The sequence below is a fragment of the Labeo rohita genome, chromosome 7 (assembly GCF_022985175.1).
Source record: "Labeo rohita strain BAU-BD-2019 chromosome 7, IGBB_LRoh.1.0, whole genome shotgun sequence".
NCBI lineage: Eukaryota > Metazoa > Chordata > Actinopteri > Cypriniformes > Cyprinidae > Labeo > Labeo rohita.
Genome location: NC_066875.1, coordinates 43,625,238 through 43,653,124, shown reverse-complemented (window position 1 = coordinate 43,653,124; position 27,887 = coordinate 43,625,238). Strand labels below are relative to the sequence as shown.

Genomic DNA, 27,887 nt, shown 5'->3' with positions numbered 1-27,887 from the left:
CTAATATTTTTATTTCATTGGTTTTTTTTTAAGATTTATTTTTGATGTTTTTGCCTTTTATTGATAGGACAGTAATGAGACAGGAAATGAAGTGGGAGAGAGAGGGGGGAAGGGATCGGGAAAGGTCCGTGAGCCGGGACTCGAACACGGGACGTCCGAAGCGCAACGGCGTTGCATGTCGGTGCACTGATGACGAGGCTATCGGCGCTGACATATCATTGTTTTTAAGCTTTATTTCAATTAACAAATTATATTTTTAATAGTTTTAGTTAACAATACCATTGACAATATGTAGTTAAAGATACACTACCAGTCAAAAGTTTTGACCAGTGATTTTGTGAAGATTTGAAGAGTAAGATTTTTAATGTTTTTTTAAAGAAGTCTCTTCTGCTCACCAGGCCTGCAATTATTTGTTCCAAAGTACAGCAAAAACAGTACAAGTTTAAAATATTTTTACTATTTTCTATTTGAATATATTTTAAAATGTAATTTTAAAAATAATTTAAAAGAAAAATTAAAAATAATTTTTAGTATCATTACTTCAGTCATATGATCCTTCAGCAATCATTCTAATATTCTGATCTGCTGCTCAAAAACTTAAAAAAAAAATGATTATGTTGACAACAGCCGAATAGAATTTTATTAGGTTTCTTTGATGAATAGAAACAGCATTTATCTGAAACAGAAATCGTTTATAATATTATAAATGCCTTTATTATAACTTTTAATCAATTTAATGCTAATGCTTGCTAAATAAAAGTATTCATTTTTATCATTTCTATAATTTCGGACTCCAAGCTTTTTAATGGTATAGTGTATAATGTTACAAAAATTTTTAAATGCTGATCTTTGGATCTTTCCATTCATCAAAGAATCCTTAAAAAAGCACTCAACTGCTTTAATTATTGATAATAAAAATAAAAAATGTTTCTTGAACAGCAAATCAGCATATTAGAATGATTTCTGAAGGATCATGTGACACTGAAGACTGGAGTAATGAAGCTGAAAATTCAATTTTGATCACAGGAATACGTTTTCAACCAAATAAACGCAGGGTTGATGAGCAGAAGAGACTTCTTTAAAAAAAAACATTTAAAGAAACCTTTGACTGGTAGTATACATTGTCAAAATTACCTATTATCTAATTTTATCTTTATTTGTCATTAAAACACAAAATATGTTGGAAAAAGCAGTCGTAATTGTGCAGATATTAAGCTAATCGCAGACAATTCTCTGTAGGGCAACTTACCTTTCCTGCTAAACGACTGGATATAATGCCATTACTCGCCACCAGGCAGTCTGCTAATGTCGTCTTACCTATGGGCAACACAAAGATTCAAATTTTAACTAAAATCTTGTGGTAGACACCTAACAGTTAATAAAAAACAAAGATCTGACACATATTAAAATCCTTTAAACTCACCATGATCTACATGAGCAAGAATACACAGATTCCTGATGTGTGATGTTTTCTTCTGCAGTGCAATTATCTTCTCCAAACTTGTGTGACCCATTTTGACTTTCTATACCATGAAGATGAAGCAAAAAAAACTTCATTATTAGTGCAAATACATAGCAACTACAAAAAGCATTTGGGCACTTAAGATGCTTCAAAATGTATGCTTGTCATTGCATTATATATACATATTCTACAGTGTTTTACCACTTTCACCAGCAATTTTGAATTAATGCTGTCATAAATACAAAACACAATGACATATAAAGAGGACAGTCATGATTACATTCATGGTAAAGAGTCAAAAGTGATGGTTTGGCTCATAAAATCAACCCTGAATGGTTAGAAGTGTTTTAAAAGAGCTGACAGCAGCATCACATGACTCATTTTTAACAATATGTCAGTTGTTTTATCATTCCAGACCTTTTTGTTTTGAGTGTACTTGCGTTGTTTTTCTTTTAAACGCCATTTGGTTTGACATTTTGTTATCTCATGCAATTTCAAGTACGTTCAAATTCTTTCTTAAACACAGAATGTGTCGATGAGTTTCTAAATGTCGACCTTTACAAACAAACGTGTCTGTTTTGGTGATAAATGTAAGATTTGGGCACTTTATTTCTCACATTCACTCATTCAGACACTCATTTGACACAAGAACGTGCAACTTTTCAAAACAACGTCCATTCAACTACAACTGACAGACTGCTAAACAAACTGAACATTAACGGCAAACATAAATAATATCGTAAGACCTACACGCGCATCCTCAGCAGAAATAAAACTGATATTCACCACTACATTTCTTGAATGAACTTTAATATCATCATCATGAGAAATGACAACAGATACTCACATGTTCCCTCCAGTCCAGGAAGCGCAATGTGCGTCGTGACCGTCGCACGCGTCATACGTAATACGTTACGCTGCGTCGTCACCAGGACGCTGCAAACAGTAGTTGCCGGGGAAACGGGACGCTTAGTACGCGACAAAGCCAGTCAAGCAGTGTAGTAAGTGAGGAAAATTCACAAAATTCCTCGATAAACCGAGGAAAATGACACGGCTCTGTATCTGTGAGATGTGCAGCTGTGGGTAAGACCATTTTTTTTATTTGTTTATCCGTACTGTAGTAGCTTTTTGAAGCCCGAGAAGGTGTTTTGAATAATTAATGGGTAAAGGAATATCAAGCAATGGAACAAACAAGAAAAACAAATCTTGACGGCCAAAAAAGTGCGAATAGTTTAATATTTCATTTATTTTAATACCTTTTAATGATGCTTTGTAAATTTAAATAAATAAATAAATAGCAATAATTACTAAAAATATTTTGTTTTTTTGTTTTTCATTTTATATTAATAAGGGAATAACTAATATTATATATAGAAAAATAATAGGTAAATGGTAGAAGGAATATCAAGCAATGGAACAAATTCTCTATTAACTATTGTTCATTTATTTTAATAAATGTTATTAGTGGTTTGGAAATTACAAACAAATAAATTACAATAATGCATTTCAAAATAATTAATACAAATATTTTATGTTATTTTCTATTTTATATTAAAAAGGAAAATTAATAGGAAAATGTAAATGGTAGAAGAAATATCAATCAATGGAACAAAAACAAATCTTGATGGACAGAAAAGTGCAAATAATTTCATATTTTATTTATTCTAATACATTTTTAAAGATTCTTTGGAAATTAATTAATTTTACAACCATTAATACAATTATTAATAAAAAAATGTTATTTTCCATTTTATATTAATAGGGAAATTAATAGGGAATAATTAATATTATATTATAATATTATAGGAAAATAAATAATAGGTAAATGGTAGAAAGAATATCAATATCAAGTTTAATAATGCTTTGGGAAATAAAAAAAAGCAATAATTAATACAAACATTTTGTTATTTTCCATTTTATATTAATATGGAAACTGATAGGGAATAATTCATATTACAACAGGGAATAGGGAAACAGTGAAGAAAATATCAAGTAATCAGTTTAATTTTGCTGTTTGAAGCAAATGTAAGTCCTTAATTCACAAGTAGTGCAAAGAAAATAATATAAGAAACAAGTGTGTATTTGTGTGTGTAGGATGGAGGCTTTAGTTAGTGACAAAGTTTGTTGTAGCTGTTGCCCTGGACTACACAAACATGTACAGTAAAAGTACTGAAAGTACTGAGCAGAATCTCTTGGTGAAAGACATTAATGAGTTTGTCCTCTCAAAAGTATCAATTGTTTTTTCAAATGTTTCATTATCTTCAGCCGCCATCGTTGCACACACCAGCCCACGGCACTTTACAAGAAAGGCAGTCAGACTAACGTGTTGTCAGAGTACTCCGAGAAGTATCCTGCCTATAAAGGGCACACGCGTCCCAAGAGCCTCAAGCCCCAACTGCAATATAAAGCTCATCAGGACACAATGGACGGAACAACCACCTTCAGGTACGTTCTAAGAATTCACGGCTAATCTTTAGTCAAATCATTTACACGGTTTCATACATACATTAACAATTCATTTACTGCATGTTTTCTCAGGACGGACTACATCCCGTATGTGGTCACCCGTCGCCCTGAGAAGCAGCAGGCTGAGTACAAGCCCAAACCTGGAGAGATTGACTTAGGAACGACCTATAAACAAGACTTCAACCCATATGAAGTGCAACCGTTTGTTCCTTACCGCCCTAAAGAGAGAGTACATGCCACGAATGCAAAACTGGACACTGTACCCACCTATAAAGGTAATGACAATCTAGGTCAGTTAGGTGCAGTGTTGGGTGTAATGCATAGTTAATGAATGTAATTTAATTACTTTTCCCTTCAAAACGTAAAGGGATTACTTTACTGTAATTTCACTACAGTTACTTCTGATGCAACTGCATTGAATACTGTATAAACTATAGAACAATTATATATGAAACAATAGTGGATTTAACATTAAAATGTACACTGCCTGTCAAAAGTTTTTGAACAGCAAGATTAATGTTTTTAAATATGTCTTTTCTGTTTACCAAGCCTGCATTTATTTGATTCAAAGTACAGCAAAAACAGTAAAATACTTAAATATATTTACTATTTTACTGTTTCTTATTTTAATTTATTTTAAAATGTAATTTATTCCTGTGATCAAAGCTAAATTTCCAGCATCATTACTCCAGTCTTCAGTGTCACATGATCCTTCTGAAATCATTCTAATATGCTGATTTGCTGTTCAAGAAACATTTTTATTATTATTATTATTAATAAGAATATTTAAAACAGTTGAGTACATTTTTTCAGGATTCATATAGAAATGTATACTTTTATTTAGTAAGTATGCTTTAAATTGATCAAAAGTGATGATAAAGACATTTATAATGTTACAAAAGATTTCTATTTCAGATAAATGTTGTTCTTCTGAAAAAATTCTACTCAGCTGTTTTCAACATGAGTATAATAATAATAATAAATGTTTTATGAGGAGCAAATCAGAATATTAGAATGAATTCTGAAGGATCATGTGAATGGCGTAATGATGCCAAAAATTCAGTTTTGAAATAAGGATTAAACCACATTTTAAAATATATTCAAATAGAAAACAGTTATTTTAAATAATAAAAATAACAATTTTACTGTTTTTGCTGTACTTTGGATCAAATAAATGCAGGCTTGGTGTGCAGAAAAGACTTCTACATTAAAATATTACAAATCTTACTGTTCAAAAACTTTTAGTATTTGTTTTAAATGGTCAGTTCAAGAATAATTTATCCAATTTTAAATGATTTATTTAAAAGAATTAAAAGCAGAATTAGTTTAAAAATTATTTTGAAAAGAATTAAAAGCAGTTTCATGTCTATCCTTGTATTGTTTAATATGATACAGGATTTACAAAGTAATTTTTATTAAGTAACGCAATACTTTTTAGAAAGAGTAATTACCTCAGTAAATAGTGACTAGTGTTATTTTTTAAATTTAGGTCATGTGATGCTTTCTGAGCAACACTGTTTTCATAATAATAATAATAATACTAATAATAATTGTTTCTTGAGCAGCAAATAATTTATGGAGCATCATGTGACACAGAAAACTGGAAAACTGGAGTGACGTATATTTATTTTTATTTATTTTATTTATTTATTTATTTTTATATTTATTACAGTTATTTTAAATTGTAATAATATTTCTGTACTTTTGATCAAATAAATGCAGCTTTGGTGAGCAGAAAAGACTTATTTAAAAAACATTAAGAAATCTTACTGACCCCAAACTCACATTATAAATGGTAGTATATCATAAAAGCCAACAATATTTTTGGTACACAGTACAAAAGCTTGTTTAAAACTTTTAAAGCAAAATGCATAAATGTAAATGCATAAAAGTTATTACAGTAAATGCCTTTGTTTGTTAGTAAAAGTGTTGTATGATGTTTTTAAAGAGGATTTTCGTCAGTGGGAGATCAGCAGACGGGAATTGACTAGGCCTGAGACACCATATCAACCCCCTGCTACAAAGTTTGGGAATTCCACAACATTCCAGGACGATTTCGTCCACCGAGGCCTCGTGCCCCGTGAGAGCTACAAGCCCCCTAACATAGCCAAGCTATCCGATGCTCCTTTCGAAAACATGACCAGCAACAAGCTCTCATACATTCCACATGCTCTAGAAGCCCGGTACGTCAAACCGCCAGCAGAATACAAACCCAGCAGCCAACCTTTCCAGGACCTCACCACCCATCGACAAGACTATCAAGGCCTGCCAAGTCAGCTGCCCAGAAGCTGCAAGCCTGAGGCTATCAAAGCAGCCTCCAACAAACCCTTCCAGGGCAGCACGGAATTCCGTGACCGTTTCCAGCCGTGGCCCGTATCCCTCCCGCAGGTGCAGAAGTCAGTGGAGTACACGAGTCCAACAGAGCACATGGACCTGACTACCACCTCGCACACCGACTACATCAAGCACCAAATCCAGCCTTTCGTTTCCGCCAAACCCTTCTCACTCCCCAGTAAGTCCTCCAGCCCCTTTCAGGGCAACACCACCATGAGAGACGACTTCCAGCCGTGGGTGGCTCAACGTCAAGGCATGATCCGGAAACAAGAGGAAATGCAGCGAGCCAGTGGGAAAATGGAAGATCTGACCACTTTCAGGGCTCATTTCATTCAGCATGAACCTCAGCCTAGTTTCAGCTTCAAGCCTCAGAATGCACCGCTGCGGACCGACGTTCCCCTGCAGAACGAGACCATGTACCGCACCGAGTTCACGCCTAAGAAGATCAGCACGTGTCCGGCCAGTTTCGAGACTCCACCGGGGTTTGTGTTCGATAATTTTGACGATCGAGGCCACCGCTTTTTCCGAAAAATGACGTCTGCTGACAGGATTGAGACGCCGAAGGAAATGGTCTTGACAGCTTAAGAAAGTCAGGTTGTTTCTATAAAAGGAAACTAGCATACAATACCATCTCTCTAAATTATTGTGATCCTATTGGGAATTGTAATGAATTATGATTGAAAGGTCAGTGGGTTTGAACTATCTTGCAGAAAACATTGATTATGAATAGTTTGAAATCTTCGCTAGTTTTTAATTTTCAATAGGATGAAATTGCAGTAGAGTTATGTAGGATACATGTCATATACAGTTGAAATCAAAAGTTTACATACATCTTGCAGAATGTGCAAAATGTTAATTATTTTATCAAAATAAGAGGGATCATACAAAATGCATGTTTTTTTTTTTATTTAGTACTGACCTGAATAAGATATTTCACATAAAAGATGGTTTACAGGTAGTCCACAAGAGAAAATAGTTTAATTTATAAAAATGACCCTGTTCAATACACTTGATTCTTAATACTGTGCAGTTACCTTGAGTCTCTTGTTTGTCCTGAACAGAAAAATCCTTCAGGTCCCACAAATTCTTTGGTTTTTCAGCATTTTTGTATAACATTTCAGCATTTTGAACCCAACAATAGCTGTATGATTTTGAGATCCATCTTTTCACACTGAGGACAACTGAGGGACTCATATGCAACTATTACGTAAGGTTCAAAAGCTCACTGATGCTGGAGAAGTAAAAGTTGTGCATTAAGAGCCGGGCGGTGTACATTTTGCTTATTTTGCCTAAATATCATATTTTTTTAATTTAGTACTGCCCTTCAGAATCTACAGAAGATACTTACATGTTTTCCAGAAGACAAAATAAGTTACGTTTATCCTAGATCTTCAAATTCAAAAGTTTTCACCCCCCGGCTCTCAATGCATTGTTTTTCTTTCTGAAGCATCAGTGAGTGTTTAAATCTTCTGTAATAGTTGCATATGAGTCCCTCAGTTGTCCTCAGTGTGAAAAGATGGATCTCAAAATCATACAGTCATTGTTGGAAAAGGTTTAAATACACAAAAGAATTTGTGGAACCTAAGGGATTTTTCCTAAAGGAAAAGCAGACAGTTTAACTGTTTAGGACAAACATGAACAACTACCCCAAAACAACAACAACATCATATGTAAACATCTTTTATGTGAAATATCTTATTCAGGTCAGTACTAAATAAAAATAAAATAAAATGCATTTTGTATGATCCCTCTTATTTTGGGTAAAATAATTAACATTTTGCAGATTCTGCAAGGTGTATGTAAATTTTTGACCTCAACTGTAAATTGGTTTCTGACCATTACAATTAGTTAGTTAAATATCAAAATTACTTCTACACTACTGTGTAAAAGTTTGCAGTAAATTTCAAAATGAAATTAAACCTTTTATTCAGCACAACAGCACATTCAGACATTTATAATAGTACAAAAATGTCTATTTCAAATAAATGCTGTTCTTTTGAAGAATCCTGAAAAGAAGTATCACGGTTTCCACAAAAATATGAAGCAGCATAACTGTTTTGAACAATGATAATAGTTAGATAATAGAAATGTTTCTTGAGCAGTAAATCAGCATATCAGAATGATTTCTGAAGGATCATGTGACACTGAAGACTGCAGTAATGATTCGTCTTTGAAGCACAAGAATAAATTATATTTTAACATATATTTAAATAGAAAATAGTTGTTTTAAAATGTAATAACATTCCGCAATATTACAGTTTTAACTATATTTTTTGATCAAATAAATGCAGGCTTCTGAACAACAACAGATAAAACACGCATTACACAATAATTGATTGTTTTAACCACAATATAGAATAAAAGAAGATTATGAAAATATATAAACTGATTGGTAAAACTGTATTTATTGTATTTGTATCACATAGACTGTTTGTTATATTGATGAGAATAGTACCAAAAATGACATTTCCTTAACCGATGTAACGCGCTTTTTCCACAAACTGTAGTAATAAAATGCAGTGGATTAAATTCATGAATAAATTGGATGAGTGGCTTATGTACAACATCTGTTGATGTACTAAAAATGCATGCATAAAGGCCAGTAGGAAACCATTATATTAGAGATATGGATAATTCACTTCAAGTGCTATAAGTACATAGGTCTGTGTTGTGTTTAATCTTAAATACGATTATAAAGACAAACTAAACCAAGTAAGAAAATAAAATCCAGACTTTCTACACTCAATGTACAATATTGCACTTAAAAACACATTATATACAAGACATATTTTACAATGCAGCACATTGGTTGAACACAAAACATACATCTAAAAGACGGCTGGAGAAATGTGACTTATGGCACGAGCCATTTCAGTCAATGGGTTTTCTGTCATACATTCCACGTCCACATTAAAACATCATTGTTTAATATTAAAGTCAACATGAAAACAAAATGGACCCTTTTTACTTTCCTAAGAAGGCGCTACCGCTCTTTTCGTGCATGATTTATCAGCGTGTTATTCCAAATTAAAAAAAACATATGTGTGTCTTCGTAATGTTTATCAAAATATAACTTTATGGAAGCTCATTTCTACCAAAGAATGAAAAATTCACAATTCTTAACTTTTTCTCAATTCTGAGTTTATAGCTCACAATTCAGACTTATTTCGCAATTCGGCAAAAATAGGGGATTTTCACGACACGTCATCAATTGGCCATATTGGCGGTACTGAATGTAAACAATGCCACTGAAATGAACAAAACTTATTAAAACTTACTGATTATTGCTGGTGAAACCATAATTATTATCACGTCCTGGGCTGTACTAATCGATCAGACCGGGAAAAACATTTGGAGTACTACAGACTGACAAAACTTGTAACAAATCAACGAGAAGAGCAAAAAAACTGAGGAACAAAAGGCTTTTGTGGTTGGCCAAACTGAAGCAGGATTTCCAGGCCAAGAATCTTGACAACATTTGTGTTTGTTCTTATCATTTCCAGTCAGATAGATGAAATATTACGCTAATATCTTAATTAATACTGCTCATATGTATCTTTGGTTTAGACAGCATAAATTAGCAGAACAATGTATTCAGTAGTACATTAATCATGCAATCCATGCTGTTGTTTACATCTGAGTATTGCCAATATGGCCGCTCATCTGGGTAACTGACCAAATCGTGATGTAAGTGCAAACCCTCTATTGCAAGATATAAACTTCCAGTTCTGAGAAAAAAAAAAAAGGTCAAAGACCCGCCCCTTCCGTTACTGTTACTATGACCGGCAAGCCATGGCACTCTCACACCACACATCACGTTCTCACGCAGTAAAAAATACATTATGAAACAAAGGAAAACTGACAACACGCTGACAGACAAGACAGAGCAGGTTACTTTAGGTCTGAAACAAAGAAATTCAAACAGTAAATACCATTTTGTGCCTCTTTGATGTGTCGTGACAGATCGCTGTAACACCTCAGCACCTCAAGTCATGAACATCATAAGATATTTGATTTCAACTGCAGAAAGACGTCAATACACACCATTTTTCAAGTTCAAGTCCACCTACATTAATTCGTTCTCCTGTCTGGTTTGTTTGTCGGACAAAAATGGTGGATTCAGCCTTATGACTGGTCAGATCACCTGTCAATCAAACTCCCTGCGAAGGGTCGATTACAAGATGTTAACTCGCAACTGCAAGATATAAATTGCAATTCTGATAGAAAAAGTCTTGCTGAATGTTTATAACATACTATTCTGAGAAGAAAAGCCTGAAAATTGAGATAAATAATCATAAATGAACATAAGATATTTTGTTTCAATCACAGAAAGACGTCAATACACACCATTTTTCAAGTTCAAGTCCACCAACATTAATTCACCCTCCTGTCTGGTTTGTTGGACCAAAATGGCGGATTCTACTTTATGATTGGTCAGATCACCTGTCAATCAAACTCCCTGCGAAGGGTCGATTAGAGATGTTAACTCGCAATTGCAAGATATAAACTTGCAATTCTTAAAAAGTCTTACTGAGTGTTTATAACACACTATTCTGAGAAGAAAAGTCTTAAATTTGAGATATAACTTGTAATTGTGAAAAAAAAAAAATCAAAATTGTGAGATAAAAAGTCCTTGACACTATTCTTATTTTTTATTTATGTTTCACATTTTAGACTTTTCTTTTCAGTATTATTAGTTTATATTTGGCAAATCTGAGTTTATATCTTGCAATTCTGACTTTTTTTTCCTCAGAATTACAAACAAAAATGTCTGAATTGTGAGATATAAATTCAAAAAAACACAATTGACCCTTTGTCTGGAGTTTGACTGGCAGGTGATCTGACCAATCACAACACTGAATCTGCCAATTTGTCTGACAAACAAACCAAAAAGGAGAGTGGATTAACGCCAGTGGACTTGAACTTGAAAAACTTTGTGTATTGACATCTTTCCGCAGTTGAAACAAGATACCTTCTGATGTTCATTCATGTTTATTTTGTGCTATTACTAGTAGTAAAGAGGAAGAAATGATCAGTTCATGTGCCGCTTGAACTGAGGCGCAACAGCGATCTGTCGCGACACAATAAAGAGCCACAAAACTGTATTATTATTACTTATTGTTTGAATTTATTAAGAAATTACTAAATTTGAAAGCTGAGACTGTGTTTTATACCTAAAGTAACCTGCTCTTTTGTGTCTGTCAGCGCATTGTCAGTTTCCTCTTTCCTCCGCAATGTAATTTTCCCTGTGTGAGAACACGATGTGGAGTGTGAGAGCTGCATGGCTTATCTTCTATGCGAAGGGTCAATTACCATTTTTATTTTCTCATTTGTGGTGTAAATAAGCTTCCATAAAACCTGCTTCCCTCTAAAATGATTTCCCTTTTCGGCTGACATCATAAATCCTTTTAACTCCTCCCCTCTGACCACCTGACTCCACTCATGAGCCAATCAAGTTCTAATAAATATAATAAAGCCCCTCCCTACTTTTTTCTTGTTGAATATCATTTTCATTCTGAAGTAATGTTGACTTTTGTAGTAAAACGTTGACTTCAGGGTAGGACTCTGATTAATAAAGAAAATCAAAAATGTTTGATAGTGTCTCTCTCTTAATATTCAAAGCTGTGCACTACTGATATTATTCATATCAGCACATCATGTACACCCAAGAGGCTTTTATATTTCCTTCACATCGGTGAATGGTCCGATAAGACTCGTCCTCTCATATTCACAAGTAAAAATCTTAAATTAATACACATATATCACTTTCAGGGCAAGATAAAAGGAGATCTGCAGAAAAGCTGGTGAAGAGAGAAGTTATAAATCTCATCAAGTGATTTTCTCTTTGGACTTCTGATGATTATGGGAAAACATCCAGTGAAGTGTAGACCAGATTTCTTTTAGTCCATACACTCCAGATGTCTTTTTTGTTGGTATGATTGAACAATATTCTGTATCACGAGAGACAATCAGTGCGGTGACTGAGAAGGGCGTCTGTTGGTTCGGGCTCTTGTGCCGCTGGTGGTCACTAGGTGGTGCTGGTGTCCTGTGAGCAGGTCTGACAGCAGCGTTGCCGGTACAGATCCACGGGGCAAAGCTTGAGACGTTTCACCACAGGACAGTAGTGGGTTCTGTCCTTACACTCACCTACAGATATACACAAAACAAAGATCATTCAAACTACAGGTTTACACATCATACTTCTCAAAAGCACACTCCACACATAAATTAAAAAAACAAAAAACAAAACAAACAAAAAAAAAAACAAGATTTTAAGCGTATTAAAACATACATTAACAATATAAAGAAAAGAGAATTAATTTACACAAATGAGTTGAACAACATTTAAATATGCTTTTGAAAACAAAAACTAATTTAAAAATGAAAAGACAAATAAGTGACAGTGCTGAGTCTTTTGTTGTTTTTTTTATATTGAATTTTAAAATTAATATAATGGTTTTTAAAATTACTAATAATATTTAATATTTAATAATAATATTTTTGTTATAATAATAAATTACTATTATTATTATTATTATTAATGACTACTCAATTGTATTAATATATTTTAATATAGGGTTAATATACAAACACTTTTTATTAAACAAATTAGTTTGTAAGCAGTAATATTTTTTTATATTATATATATTTTTTATATTTTTTTAACAATATGTTTGACAACACAATGAACTGAAATAACTATGAAACTACTAGAACTAGTTAAACAAAAACTAATTTAAATATGAAAAGATAAATAATTAATATTAATTAATAATAATAATTACTACTACTACTACTACTACTAATATATTTATTATTATTATTATTATTATTAAATTATTATTATTATTATGAAATGTATATTTTTTTCTCTTTATACCCTACAGAGAGAACTTGTTTCCTAAAATAAAATGAAACAAAATAAAATAAATAAAAAATAAAAGTCTTTTGTTGGTCTCATAATAATAATAATAATAATAATAATAATAATAATAATAATAATAATAATAATATATTTTTCATTCAGGTGAAATATACAAAATCTTTTTTTTCTCTTTATACCTTACAACGAAAACTTGTTTCATAAAATAAAACAAAATAATAAAATAAACCCTACAGAGAGAGCTTGTTTCCTAAAATAAAATAAAAATTAAAAAACAAAATAAAATTATTATTATTATTATTAATATATTTTCACTGAGGTGAAATATATACAATCTTTTTTTTCTCTTTATACCCTACAGAGAGAACAATAATAAAATATAATAAAATAAAATAAAATAATTTCTGAAAATTACAATTTAGAAAAAAATAAATGTTAATTTAAGGAAAAACATGTGAATACTTTTTGGCATAAGCGCTAATGAGAAAAGGCCAGGCCTAGAACACTTTATGTTTTGTGCGTGTGCTTTCCTTGTTTATTTTAGAGTTATTAATTAAAGTTTATGTTTATGTTGAGTCTGTTCCTGCCTCCTCTGTTCCATATCTAACGAACCTATCTACATTTACCCTACAGTAACATCTATGATATAAAACACCTGCTCCTGCTTCCCTCACTTTGTCCACATTGGATCACGGACCGATTTTTCACAAAGATTCTTGTGAAATTTCCGGACATGCTCCAATGACATTAATACGCACAAAATCGTGGGAAACTAGAAATGCGAACTCAGTCACATTCATTTTGTCTTCTGCTACATTTCAAAATAGTTTGGTGAACTCTAACCTGCAAATTCACATAGCACAAATACGTTTGACCAACAGACAGGGTTCCCACAGGTCCCTGAAATCCTTGAAAGTTTGTGAATCTGAAAAAAAAATTCAAGGCCCTGGAAAGTTTTTTGAAAATAAGCGTACACAGATACATGTCCTTGAAAGAGCTTGAATTAGTTTTCTGGAAAATATTCCACATTATTCCCTCTGGTCTGCTCATGTGTTATTTCGCCAACACTTCGTGGACTATGCATAATAGCTTGATTAATTTGCGTTAGTTAGGGTGACCATGTGTCCTCTTTTTGGACCCACAAAAAATGTGTCTGGGATTTGACCCAAAATGTCCGGGATTCGGCTTTTGCTTTCTACAGTCGCCATTCATTGAGTGCGTTTTTATATTAAAGCCTTACGCGGGACAGTTTTTTGATCCCGCTCCCGCTGAATTTCAGTCCATTACCGCCTGCTAAAGCAGTCATTCTAATATTAAATATAATTTTCGCACCAGCTGCTATCGTATGCGGAGTATTTAAATCTCTTTTGAATGAGCGGCTATTTACTTTCACTTTCAATTTCGTGATCACTCTATAGGGAGCACACCTTACAAGATCAGAGATGAGCACAATGTCTGCTAAACAGCAAATATTCCAGCATGATTTGTCAGTCACCTCTCCTTACTCTTATCTTGACCCATGATCAGTTAAATCTGATTCCTGCAGCTGGTGTTGGATGCAGGGTTGCCAAATTCGCTTAGTTTTTTTTTTTTTTTTGCATGGAATTGGGCTGATTTTAAACTGTTGCGAAAGGTTGATTTTTCTCCTGTGGGTAAAAGGTTTGAAATATTGCATAAATTATATTTGACTGAAATGTTTGTATTGAAACATTTTCCATTCTACCCGTGATAAAACTATGCAAGATGTTACGTTTTGTGATGACCACTGGTAGGAAGCCTTTTAGCTTTGTTTATGATCAATCTGCACAAGCATGACTGTAAAATATATATTTTAGGTATGGGAACGAAATATTTAGAGTTCTGATATGGGATATGGTCATTGCGCTACTTTGGAGGCTTTTTAATTTTAATAATTAAGATTACAAAGAATGGCTTTTGACCAACAGACAGGGTTCCCACAGGTCCCTGAAATCCTTGAAAGTTTGTGAAGCTGAAAAAAAAATTCAAGGCCCTGGAAAGTTTTTTGAAAATAAGCGTACACAGATACATGTCCTTGAAAGAGCTTGAATTCGTTTTCTGGAAAATATTCCACATTATTCCCTCTGGTCTGCTCATGTGTTATTTCGCCAACACTTCGTGGACTATGTATACTAGCTTGATTAATTTGCATTAGTTAGGGTGACCATATGTCCTCTTTTTGGACCCACAAAAAATGTGTCTGGGATTTGACCCAAAATGTCCGGGATTCGGCTTTTGCTTTCTACAGTCGCCATTCATTGAGTGCGTTTTTATATTAAAGCCTTACGCGGGACAGTTTTTTGATCCCGCTCCCGCTGAATTTCAGTCCATTACCGCCTGCTAAAGCAGTCATTTTAATATTAAATATAATTTTCGCACCAGCTGCTATCGTATGCGGAGTATTTAAATCTCTTTTGAATGAGCGGCTATTTACTTTCACTTTCAATTTCGTGATCACTCTATAGGGAGCACACCTTACAAGATCAGAGATGAGCACAATGTCTGCTAAACAGCAAATATTCCAGCATGATTTGTCAGTCACCTCTCCTTACTCTTATCTTGACCCATGATCAGTTAAATCTGATTCCTGCAGCTGGTGTTGGATGCAGGGTTGCCAAATTCGCTTAGTTTTTTTTTTTTTTTTTTTTTTTTTTTGCATGGAATTGGGCTGATTTTAAACTGTTGCGAAAGGTTGATTTTTCTCCTGTGGGTAAAAGGTTTGAAATATTGCATAAATTATATTTGACTGAAATGTTTGTATTGAAACATTTTCCATTCTACCCGTGATAAAACTATGCAAGATGTTACGTTTTGTGATGACCACTGGTAGGAAGCCTTTTAGCTTTGTTTATGATCAATCTGCACAAGCATGACTGTAAAATATATATTTTAGGTATGGGAATGAAATATTTAGAGTTCTGATATGGGATATGGTCATTGCGCTACTTTGGAGGCTTTTTAATTTTAATAATTAAGATTACAAAGAATGGCTTTTGACCAACAGACAGGGTTCCCACAGGTCCCTGAAATCCTTGAAAGTTTGTGAAGCTGAAAAAAATTCAAGGCCCTGGAAAGTTTTTTGAAAATAAGCGTACACAGATACATGTCCTTGAAAGAGCTTGAATTCGTTTTCTGGAAAATATTCCACATTATTCCCTCTGGTCTGCTCATGTGTTATTTCGCCAACACTTCGTGGACTATGTATACTAGCTTGATTAATTTGCATTAGTTAGGGTGACCATATGTCCTCTTTTTGGACCCACAAAAAATGTGTCTGGGATTTGACCCAAAATGTCCGGGATTCGGCTTTTGCTTTCTACAGTCGCCATTCATTGTGTGCGTTTTTATATTAAAGCCTTACGCGGGACTGTTTTTTGATCCCGCTCCCGCTGAATTTCAGTCCATTACCGCCTGCTAAAGCAGTCATTTTAATATTAAATATAATTTTCGCACCAGCTGCTATCGTATGCGGAGTATTTAAATCTCTTTTGAATGAGCGGCTATTTACTTTCACTTTCAATTTCGTGATCACTCTATAGGGAGCACACCTTACAAGATCAGAGATGAGCACAATGTCTGCTAAACAGCAAATATTCCAGCATGATTTGTCAGTCACCTCTCCTTACTCTTATCTTGACCCATGATCAGTTAAATCTGATTCCTGCAGCTGGTGTTGGATGCAGGGTTGCCAAATTCGCTTAGTTTTTTTTTTTTTTTTGCATGGAATTGGGCTGATTTTAAACTGTTGCGAAAGGTTGATTTTTCTCCTGTGGGTAAAAGGTTTGAAATATTGCATAAATTATATTTGACTGAAATGTTTGTATTGAAACATTTTCCATTCTACCCGTGATAAAACTATGCAAGATGTTACGTTTTGTGATGACCACTGGTAGGAAGCCTTTTAGCTTTGTTTATGATCAATCTGCACAAGCATGACTGTAAAATATATATTTTAGGTATGGGAATGAAATATTTAGAGTTCTGATATGGGATATGGTCATTGCGCTACTTTGGAGGCTTTTTAATTTTAATAATTAAGATTACAAAGAATGGCTTTTGACCAACAGACAGGGTTCCCACAGGTCCCTGAAATCCTTGAAAGTTTGTGAAGCTGAAAAAAAAATTCAAGGCCCTGGAAAGTTTTTTGAAAATAAGCGTACACAGATACATGTCCTTGAAAGAGCTTGAATTCGTTTTCTGGAAAATATTCCACATTATTCCCTCTGGTCTGCTCATGTGTTATTTCGCCAACACTTCGTGGACTATGTATACTAGCTTGATTAATTTGCATTAGTTAGGGTGACCATATGTCCTCTTTTTGGACCCACAAAAAATGTGTCTGGGATTTGACCCAAAATGTCCGGGATTCGGCTTTTGCTTTCTACAGTCGCCATTCATTGTGTGCGTTTTTATATTAAAGCCTTACGCGGGACTGTTTTTTGATCCCGCTCCCGCTGAATTTCAGTCCATTACCGCCTGCTAAAGCAGTCATTCTAATATTAAATATAATTTTCGCACCAGCTGCTATCGTATGCGGAGTATTTAAATCTCTTTTGAATGAGCGGCTATTTACTTTCACTTTCAATTTCGTGATCACTCTATAGGGAGCACACCTTACAAGATCAGAGATGAGCACAATGTCTGCTAAACAGCAAATATTCCAGCATGATTTGTCAGTCACCTCTCCTTACTCTTATCTTGACCCATGATCAGTTAAATCTGATTCCTGCAGCTGGTGTTGGATGCAGGGTTGCCAAATCCGTTTAGTTTTTTTTTTTTTTGCATGGAATTGGGCTGATTTTAAACTGTTGCGAAAGGTTGATTTTTCTCCTGTGGGTAAAAGGTTTGAAATATTGCATAAGTTATATTTGACTGAAATGTTTGTATTGAAACATTTTCCATTCTACCCGTGATAAAACTATGCAAGATGTTACGTTTTGTGATGACCACTGGTAGGAAGCCTTTTAGCTTTGTTTATGATCAATCTGCACAAGCGTGACTGTAAAATATATATTTTAGGTATGGGAACGAAATATTTAGAGTTCTGATATGGGATATGGTCACTGCGCTACTTTGGAGGCTTTTTAATTTTAATAATTAAGATTACAAAGAATGGCTTTTGACCAACAGACAGGGTTCCCACAGGTCCCTGAAATCCTTGAAAGTTTGTGAATCTGAAAAAAAAATTCAAGGCCCTGGAAAGTTTTTTGAAAATAAGCGTACACAGATACATGTCCTTGAAAGAGCTTGAATTAGTTTTCTGGAAAATATTCCACATTATTTCCCTTCCACATTATTACTTTGGAGGCTTTTTAATTTTAATAATTAAGATTACAAAGAATGGCTTGCCAGAGATCCAAAGGACTATCACTTGGCCAGGTGCAGAGCCGAATATTCTTCAGTTTTTTGCAAAACAGAAATAGGACAAATAGAATATCAGATCTCTGTCATATGGCCAAAAAATGCAAAAAAATGCTTTTTTGCATAGTTGTGTTTGACACATGAAAACTGTAATAATTTGTATCTTACAAGGAAACACGGTGTAACCTTGCTCTCACTTAAAATGTGTCCCCACTAAGGATGTGACCAGTTGGATCTTACAAGATCTCGTGACGATATCCTTGAAAAACATTTTGCAGTGTTAACATTAAAGCTGCATGATAATCCTTAAAATATCAAGATCTTGATTCAAACACCCACGGGATCTTATTCCTGAATGACAATGATTTTAGCTATGTCTATTAGGACTGTTTCACATTGTGACTGAAGTAGTTCAAGTCTTTGTTTTTTTTTAATTGTGATGATTTTGGCTCACATTTAACAAAAACCCACCAATTCACTATCTCAACAAATTAGAATATGGTGACATGCCAATCAGCTAATCAACTCAAAACACCTGCAAACGTTTCCTGAGCCTTCAAAATGGTCTCTTAGTTTGGTTCACTAGGCTACACAATCATGGGGAAGACTGTTGATCTGACAGTTGTTTAGAAGACAATCACTGACACCCTTCACAAGGAGGGTAAGCCACAAACATTCATTGCCAAAGAAGCTGGCTGTTCACAGAGTGCTGTATACAAGCATGTTAACAGACAGTTGAGTGGAAGGAAAAAAAAAGACACAACCAACTGAGAGAACCGCAGCCTTGAGAGGCTTGTCAAGCAAAATCGATTCGAAAATTTGGGTGAACTTCACAAGGAATGGACTGAGGCTGGGGTCAGGGCATCAAGAGCCACCACACACAGACGTGTCAAGGAATTTGGCTACAGTTGTCGTATTCTTCTTGTTAAGCCACTCCTGAACCACAGACAACGTCACAGGCGTCTTACCTGGGATAAGGAGAAGAAGAAATGGACTGTTGCCCAGTGGTCCAAAGTCCTCTTTTCAGATAAGAGCAAGTTTTGTATTTCATTTGGAAATAAATGTCCTAGAGTCTGGAGGAAGGGTGGAGAAGCTCATAGCCCAAGCTCATAACCAAAGTCACTGCACTCGTTTATCAAGAAATTTTAGAGCACTTCATGCGTCCTTCTGCTGACCAGCTTTTTAAAGATGCTGATTTCATTTTCCAGCAGGATTTGGCACCTGCCCACACTGCCAAAAGCACCAAAAGTTGGTTAAATGACCATGGTGTTGGTGTGCTTGACTGGCCAGCAAACTCACCAGACCTGAACCCCATAGTGAATCTATGGGGTATTGTCAAGAGGAAAATGAGAAACAGGAGACCAAAAAATGCAGATGAGCTAAAGGCCACTGTCAAAGAAACCTGGGCTTCCATACCACCTCAGCAGTGCCACGCACTGATCACCTCCATGCCACCCCGAATTGAGGCAGTAATTAAAGCAAAAGGAGCCCCTACCAAGTATTGAGTACATATACAGTAAATTAACATACTTTCCAGAAGGCCAACAATTCACTAAAAATGTTTATGAAGTGTTATAATTAGTTGAGATAGTGAATTGGTGGGTTTTTGTTAAATGTGAGCCAAAATCATCACAATTAAAAGAACCAAAGACTTAAACTACTTCAGTCTGTGTGCATTGAATTTATTTCATGCATAAGTTTCACAATTTGAGCTGAATTACTGAAATAAATGAACTTTTCCACAACATTCAAATTTATTGAGATGCACCTGCATCAAAATTCATTAAAATGGAAGTTTAATTTCATAAAGTTCAAAATTCACCTTCATTTTTTTGCATTTTGTCTTTTTCAGTTGAATAAAAGACTATTTTCCCTATATATTTCATCATTGAGGATTTCTTAAGAAAAGTTTAAAAATCTTGTCTCGTCTCGTTCTCCTGAACCCAGTCTCGTGTCTCATCTTGTCTCGTGAGACAAGTGTTTCGTCACACCCCTAGTCCCCACATTAAGTCCTTGAATTTGAGGGTATTGAACCTGGAAAGTCCTTGAAAGGTCCTTGAATTTGAAATTGACCAAGGTGTGGCAGCCCTGAATAGGGGATCTAAATGTCACAGTCTTCTTAAATGTAATATCATTTATTGTTTCTCAAAAAGAGAATCCTTAGAGCGTGATATCATATCCTGTTCGCTGCAGTGTGAAGTCTACTGTGACCGCTGCTTCACACTCTAAAAACAATATAAGTTCATTTATTGGTGTTGTTTTATTAAATATTTCTGCACCCAGAAACAAGTGAAGTGACACAAAAATGATGTTTCATTAAGTTTCACCGCAGAAGAGCGAAGAACAAAAAGCAGACGTTTGGATTCCTGAAATGACCGTGCTTAAGAAAAACCTGCGAACGAGAGCGAGCTCTCTTGGGACGTTGTGATAACTTTGACTTGGAGAGTGACGGAACAAGCCAATATATTTTGCCCTCAGGTCGCTAATATTTTCCCTAATAAAACACGAACACTCTAAAGGTGGCGAACGAGGGCAAACATTCCTCGAATCGTACCGGCGATCTGGTTTATAACAAGGTGAAAAAGAGACTCACTGCCACAGGAAGTGATGTTGCAGTGTTGCCAGGTTGAAGGCCGCCGTTGCCAGGCGCAGTGCAGGTCGGGGAGGGTTTTTTTGTTTTGGCGATGGATGCATTCAACACGACGGGACTGGAAGCCACTGCCGCACGCCGCCGTGCACGTCCTCCACGGGAACACCTTCCAGTGCACGTCGCACATCTCTGACGAGCAGTTCCTCACGGGTGACGGCCTGAAAGGTGTTTGAGAATCACATAATGAGAAATAACACGTTAGCAGAGCTCTGCGTGTGAGAATATGTGATGCTGAATATTCCATAACAAGTCTGGCACCTTTCTTTTGGGTCGCAGGTTTTGGACGTGGAGTTGCTGAAGTGTTTGCATGACACGGTTCTGCTCTGCGTGGCCACCGCAGGCCCCAGACAGCGACCTGTGCACTGTGAACATCACAGCATGACAATAAATATAATGAGGATGAAAATGAACAAATGCAGCTGCTGTGATACTAAACAGGCATAAGCTATATAAAACTGATTATGGGTATCTGGTAAATAACATGAGATGTTATATGATTGTGTAAGAAGTGCATATTTTTAGATTCTGTAACTGGACAGTATTTTTTATTGGTAATTTCATAACTTTAAATTACTTTTTAGACTTTCTGCATGAATCATTAAGTTATTAAAGTAACCCAGTTTATTTTCTTAATATGCCACATTCCCATCAGTTCCCAAAGGGAAATTCTGCTTAAATTTGTCCCCTCACTGAATATCATCTTTGACTTGAATATTTTAAATTGCTGTAGTAAAATTCAATGACAAATAAAAAATATAAATAATTTAAAAGCAACAAATTACCAATAATTGCAAATAAATATATAAATAAGTTAATAAATAAAATAATAAAAATAAAAGTAATACTTTTATTCATTTTTTCCTCAGTGAATATAATTTTTGACTCAAACTATATTTTAAACTACAGAAGTAAAATTCAGTGACAAATACATAAACAATACAAATAATTTACAAATAACGAATTGCCAATAATTGCAAATGAATTAAAAAGTTAATACTAAATAAAAAATACTTTTATTCAGAAAAAGTAATAGTTTTATTCAAAAATTCAATGAAAAAAAAAAAAAAATCAAATAACAAATGACCAATAATTACAAATAAATAAATAAAATCAATAAGTTTATAATAAATAAAATTACGGAAGTAAAATTTTATGACAAATATTTTTGAATCAATATCAATAATTTACAAAATACCAATAATTACAAATAAACACATAAGTTAGCTTTTTTTTTTTTTTAGTTTTTTCCTCACTGAATATCATCTATGACTCAAACATTTTTAATTACTGAAGTAAAATTCAATTATAAATAAATAAAAACAAAACAAATAATTTACAAATAACAAATTACTAATTATTATTACATTTTTCCTCACTGAATATCATCTTTGATTTAAACAATATTTTAAATTACTGAAGTAAAATTCAATGACAAACAAATAAAAAAATACAAATAATCTACAAATAACAATTTACCATTTACCAATAATTATAAGGTTAAGGTTAATAAAAAAATACTTTTATTCAATTTTCCCTCACTGAGTATCATCTTTGACTCAATATTTTAACAATATTTAATTTTAACAATATTTATTTAACAATATTTTAAATTACAGAAGTAAAATTTTACGTTTTTTTAATTTAAGTTTAAATTAATACTTATTACATTTCTCCCTCACTGAATATTATCTTTGACTTCAACAATATTTTAAATTGAAGTAATATTTAATGACAAATAATAAAACACAAACAATTCACAAATCTACAATGATTACAAATAAACAAAAAAAAATTAACAAGTTAATAATAAATAAAAAAGTAATACTTTTTTATTTATTAAAAAAAAAAATATTAAGCAGCACCAGTTTTAAACATTGATAATATACTTTTGAACAGCAAATAATCATATTAAAATGATTTCTGTAAGATCATATGACAAAAAAAAAAAAAAAAACAATATTAATGTTTCCACCATATTTTTGATCAAAGAAATCCAGCCATGGTGAGCAGAAGAGACTTTAAACATTAAAAAATCTCCCCAAAGTTTTGAATAGTACTGTAACGGTTTAGTAATGAATCCCTAGAGTGTAAATTATTTTGACAACTGCTGACTAATATGAGTTTTCATTGATTACCATCAATATCAACATTTAGAATACCTGCTATACTGGCTACTGGCCAAAGCCAATGATTTCAAAAACAGATAGCCAGATATCAAACGATTCATCGGCCTGACTATTATATTGCTTTATCACTAGTTATACGCACCATTTTAGATCATTTTTCCACATTAAAGAGATCAGAATATACTGCATATGAAGGTGTCAGTAAACGTACCTTCCCCCAGGGGCCGGTGAGCCACTCCACACACGCGTGTGAGCTGCACTCTTCCCTGTCCTCAGGTCGAGGAGATCCTTCACACGCTGTGCTGGACAAAACCCTCACGCTCCCTGATGCCTCCACCTGCTGACAGGAGACACGCCTCTCTCTGAAGCCCCGCCCACAGGAACTGGAGCATCTGGACCACACAGTTGACACCCAACTGACAAACACAGAAAAAGAGAAAGAGAACAGTCAGGAGAGCTTCAAAAGGATTTAAAATGCTGATGTGAGTACTTTTTTAATGATGAAATGAAATATAAAATAATGCGCAATCAACCAGAAATTTTCTGTACGCATGAAATATGCAGATGACCTATATATGTTTGAGAATGTGCAGTATGCAACAAAGTACTCTGTGTGAGTGTATCCCACAATGCAATGCACTCAACTTGACCTTTCGTTTCCAGAATGATTGATGATCCAGAAGTCACGACTTCATGTTTCTTGTTTCATGTTTCAGAGTGCCAAAAAATATATTTCGGAGATCCTAACTGTATGCTATTCATGGAATACTACACAGTTTTCAGTAAGTGGTAAGATTAAAAGTTTGGGCGGGTAAGAGTTTATTTTATTTATTTATTGTTTTTTAAAGAAGCATTTTATGCTCACTAAGGCTGTTTTTTTGATCGAAAATACAGTAAAAACTGTAAAGTTGTGAAATAAATTGTAAATTGTAAAATACATTTTCCTGTGATGTAATGCTGAATTTTCATATATATTTATGAAAATAACACAATATTTAAAAAACAATGTAAATTTATTGCAAGAAAATGCATTAAAATAAAATAAAATAAAACAAATAAAATTGTACTCATCTCAAATTTTTGACTGGTATTGTATATTATAGATTAAAAGCAAAATAATCCATGAATAATATATTGAAAATAATCCAAATGGTAGTATGCTAAAAACAGCATTTAATATATATATATATATATATATAAGTATATACATATATATATATATATATATATATATATATATATGTATCTATTTATTATGTATGTATTTAATATTTAATATATAAATTATATTTAATATATCACTTTTGACCAATGTAATGCCTCAAAATGCATTAAAATGCATTAAAATAAAATAAAATAAAATAAATAAAATTGTACTCATCTCAAACTTTTGACTGGTATTGTATATTATAGATTAAAAGCAAAATAATCCATGAATAATATATTGAAAATAATCCAAATGGTAGTATGCTAAAAACAGCATTTAATATATATATATATATATAAGTATATACATATATATATATATATATAAATATATATATATATATATATATATATATGTATCTATTTATTATGTATGTATTTAATATTTAATATATAAATTATATTTAATATATCACTTTTGACCAATGTAATGCCTCAAAATGCATTAAAATAAAAATAAAATAAAATAAAATAAAATAAAATAAAATCATTCTCGCCTCAAACTTTTGAATGGTATTGTATATTATAGATTAAAAGCAAAATAATCCATGAATAATATATTCAAAATGATCCAAATTGTAGTATGCTAAAAACACATATATTATACACACATATATAAATAACAGAACTATTTAAAAAACAATGTACAATGTTTTGGTCTCTTTTGACCAATTTAATGCATTAAAATAAAATAAATAAAAAATAAATAAAAAATAAAATAAAATAAAATAAAATAAAATAAAATAAAATAAAATCTTACTCACCTTTTTTGAATGGTATTGTATATTAGCTAAATAATCCATGAATAATATATTAAAAATAATAACATATTAAAAATATGTTACTGTTGTCATGTGACCTCTTGAACTTGCATTGCAACCAGCATCCATCTCAAAAACAAATCTTATTTTTGCCTTTTGTGATTCAGTTTTGTATATAAATGCCTTAATTTCAGCCAAAAATACAGCCAAATAATAGTAAAAAAGTAAAAAAGACGTAACAAAACACTTCTTTTTTTTTTTTTAGCTCAATAATCAAAACTGAACGTTTTTCTAGTTCAAAGTCAGAAGAGCTTCAAAATGGGTATTATAATTATAATCCACTATTTTGTTTTGTTTTTTATTATTACAGATCCATGTGGTGCAGAAATTACACACTTCAGCTGTAAACAACATTACTGACAAGGAAAAAAAACGCACTGCAAATGTCATCGGAATTATTACAGGACATGATTTATCTTCACACCTGTTGCATCCTATCATAGAGTGGACATTTAAATCTAGCTGCGTATTACCACCTTTCTTTGTACTCGCACAGTTAAACACAAGCTAACAAACCTCAGTCTTCTAGCCAACTCTGGAGACGTGCCATTCCAAACCGACAAGAATATATATCTCCATACATTTCAACAGTGGATACGTACGGCTGGATATATTTGGTTTTTGAAAAAGCACAGCTTGTACCCGAGTCACTGGGGAGCTGGGAGCCTCTGCGGGGCATTTGGGGTTGTGTTAGAGCGAGAGAAGCAGTAACAAAGACACGCTTTGTGAGAGGATCTCCCGCTGATGGCTCTGAACTGACGCTAAACGCTTTCACAGAGCCATATGATTCATGCGCCGAGTCCAGACGCATGGCAATAATCAGATGATGTTTTTGGCATGGACGTATAGAAGTCGGAGAGCGTTCGTGTGCACTATCTATCCTGTGTTCTCCGAGAAACCCTGAAACCCTCAATCAATCAGCTCGCCATATGAAACGTGGACTATGCTAATGATTCAAGCTAGAATATTTTTCTCTGCACAAAACTCCTGCTTGCGAAAGAGGGAGAGTACAGCGCGTGCTAATATTATTCGGTTCACTAAACTGCTCTTTTACAATCAAAATTTTGACATTTTTTAAAATATGTCCTTATTGTGCTTTTTACAGATGCTTAAATATAAAAAATGCAAATAAATTACGCTTATTAACTTGTATTTTGCTGATGCAACCAAGGCAAAAAGGGGAAAAATAGATCACATTACAGAAGTGCAAATTACATTTCATACTGTCTTTATAAAAAGTATGGTGATAAATAGAAATTAATAGAGGGTTGGGGGTGAAAATGCCCCCAAAATGAAAAAATTCAAAATACGGGGTCAAGAAAATAAGCTAAATATATTATGGCTCTTGTGATTAAAGTGAAATGTGAAATTGAAAGAGAAGTCTATTGTGGTATTGCATTTAGATCAGGTCATATTGCATCAGATTTTTGTTTTCTCACATTTTTGCAGTGTTAAGCATTACAACCAATCACAGACGTTTATGTTGAACTTATAAATGCAACAGCCAATGAGATATAATGAGATTAGTCACCGCTGATGGTGAATTCTGCAATTTTTTAGCCAATTTTCTCATTGAAAATCTTAAAAATAAATAAATAAATAATTAAATTAAATTAAATAATAAATAAAATAAAATAAAATAAAATAAAATCTGAAAATGTACAGGTAATTTTCTGCCAGGACATGCTGTAATTTTATGGACATTTCCGTTAACCCTACAACACAACGCAACATGCAAATACAGGTAAAACACATGTAAATAAATAAATAAATAAAAATTAAATTTAAATAAATTAATATTGTACATTGTACCACATTTATTTATTTATTTTTTTTACTGTTTTTAATTGCACCCAATACTGATACTGGTTTTTCAAATCTAATTTTTCAAAATGTTTTATAAATAATGAAAATGGATCCATTTGTTCAGGCATTGGAGTAATTACCCAGTTTATCTACATGCATTTAGTTATCTTGGTCTCTAAATCAATGAATCAAATACATAAATGAGTAAAACAACCTCACATTGTGTCAATCACGATTACACACTTTCGTCCATCATAAAAAAAAATTCAGATCGGGTTCAATTTTCTGCATTTTTCGCATCCGTAGCAAACATTTTGAGAGGTGTTTTTTGACAATTATGAGCCTGTGTGTGTGACAAATGATGAATATGAAAAAATATTCGGTGTGCAAGGATCTTTAATGTAAATAAACGTGTAAGCATATCAGATGTAGCTTCTGTTCCATGTTGTTTTGTTGATGTTGATAAAATCCTACTGGCGTCAGTTTATAGTATTAGAATTGATTGCAATAACTGGTTACATTTAAGTATTTGTCATCAGCATTTGACATTCAAGTCACCATAAATATATTTAATAAAGGTAATTATTAAAACCGCCCTTAAAAAGTCCTGGAAATCAAGTCCAGGGGATAAATATTGCCCTTTACTGGAAAAACTCATTTCTGTCTCTGGTCATTTTCACATTACTTTTTTACTGTAATCAGTCTGATTTCTGCATTGTGTTGAAATGGTAACCCCACAGGGGTTTATCCGGCC

At 33.3% G+C, this 27,887-nt stretch overlaps 3 protein-coding genes across 5 annotated transcripts in view; 1 reads left to right on the top strand and 2 right to left on the bottom strand.

Annotated features, from left to right (window-relative positions):
• Positions 1 to 2,351, bottom strand: part of efl1 (elongation factor like GTPase 1) — a 142,468-nt gene extending 140,117 nt beyond the window's left edge. The window contains exons 1-3 of one of the 2 annotated variants that reach the window (XM_051115289.1): positions 2,310 to 2,351; positions 1,424 to 1,523; positions 1,250 to 1,317 (exon numbers count right to left, since the gene is read on the bottom strand). In XM_051115289.1, coding sequence (XP_050971246.1) covers positions 1,250 to 1,317; positions 1,424 to 1,514 — 159 coding nt within the window. In that variant the 5' untranslated portion in view covers positions 1,515 to 1,523; positions 2,310 to 2,351. Of the gene's footprint in view, positions 1 to 1,249; positions 1,318 to 1,423; positions 1,524 to 2,212; positions 2,232 to 2,309 lie in introns of those variants that run through there. The other variant, XM_051115288.1, reaches the window with a different exon arrangement.
• A 72-nt stretch (positions 2,352 to 2,423) lies between these two features.
• saxo2 (stabilizer of axonemal microtubules 2) lies at positions 2,424 to 8,400 on the top strand. Of its 2 annotated transcripts, none has more exons than XM_051115291.1 (4): positions 2,424 to 2,545; positions 3,728 to 3,907; positions 4,001 to 4,203; positions 5,877 to 8,400. In XM_051115291.1, the coding sequence occupies exons 1-4, from the start codon at positions 2,508 to 2,510 to the stop codon at positions 6,845 to 6,847; spliced, it is 1,392 nt and encodes a 463-aa protein (XP_050971248.1). In that variant the 5' UTR covers positions 2,424 to 2,507; the 3' UTR covers positions 6,848 to 8,400. The 2 variants fall into 2 exon arrangements, with proteins under 2 accessions (XP_050971248.1, XP_050971249.1); XM_051115292.1 differs by having other exon boundaries at positions 2,510 to 2,541.
• A 243-nt stretch (positions 8,401 to 8,643) lies between these two features.
• Positions 8,644 to 27,887, bottom strand: part of adamtsl3 (ADAMTS-like 3) — a 239,481-nt gene continuing 220,237 nt past the window's right edge. Inside the window, exons 28-31 of the mRNA XM_051115284.1 lie at positions 23,512 to 23,716; positions 21,433 to 21,536; positions 21,118 to 21,332; positions 8,644 to 12,409 (exon numbers count right to left, since the gene is read on the bottom strand). Coding sequence (XP_050971241.1) covers positions 12,291 to 12,409; positions 21,118 to 21,332; positions 21,433 to 21,536; positions 23,512 to 23,716 — 643 coding nt within the window. The 3' untranslated portion in view covers positions 8,644 to 12,290. The remainder of the gene's footprint in view (positions 12,410 to 21,117; positions 21,333 to 21,432; positions 21,537 to 23,511; positions 23,717 to 27,887) is intronic.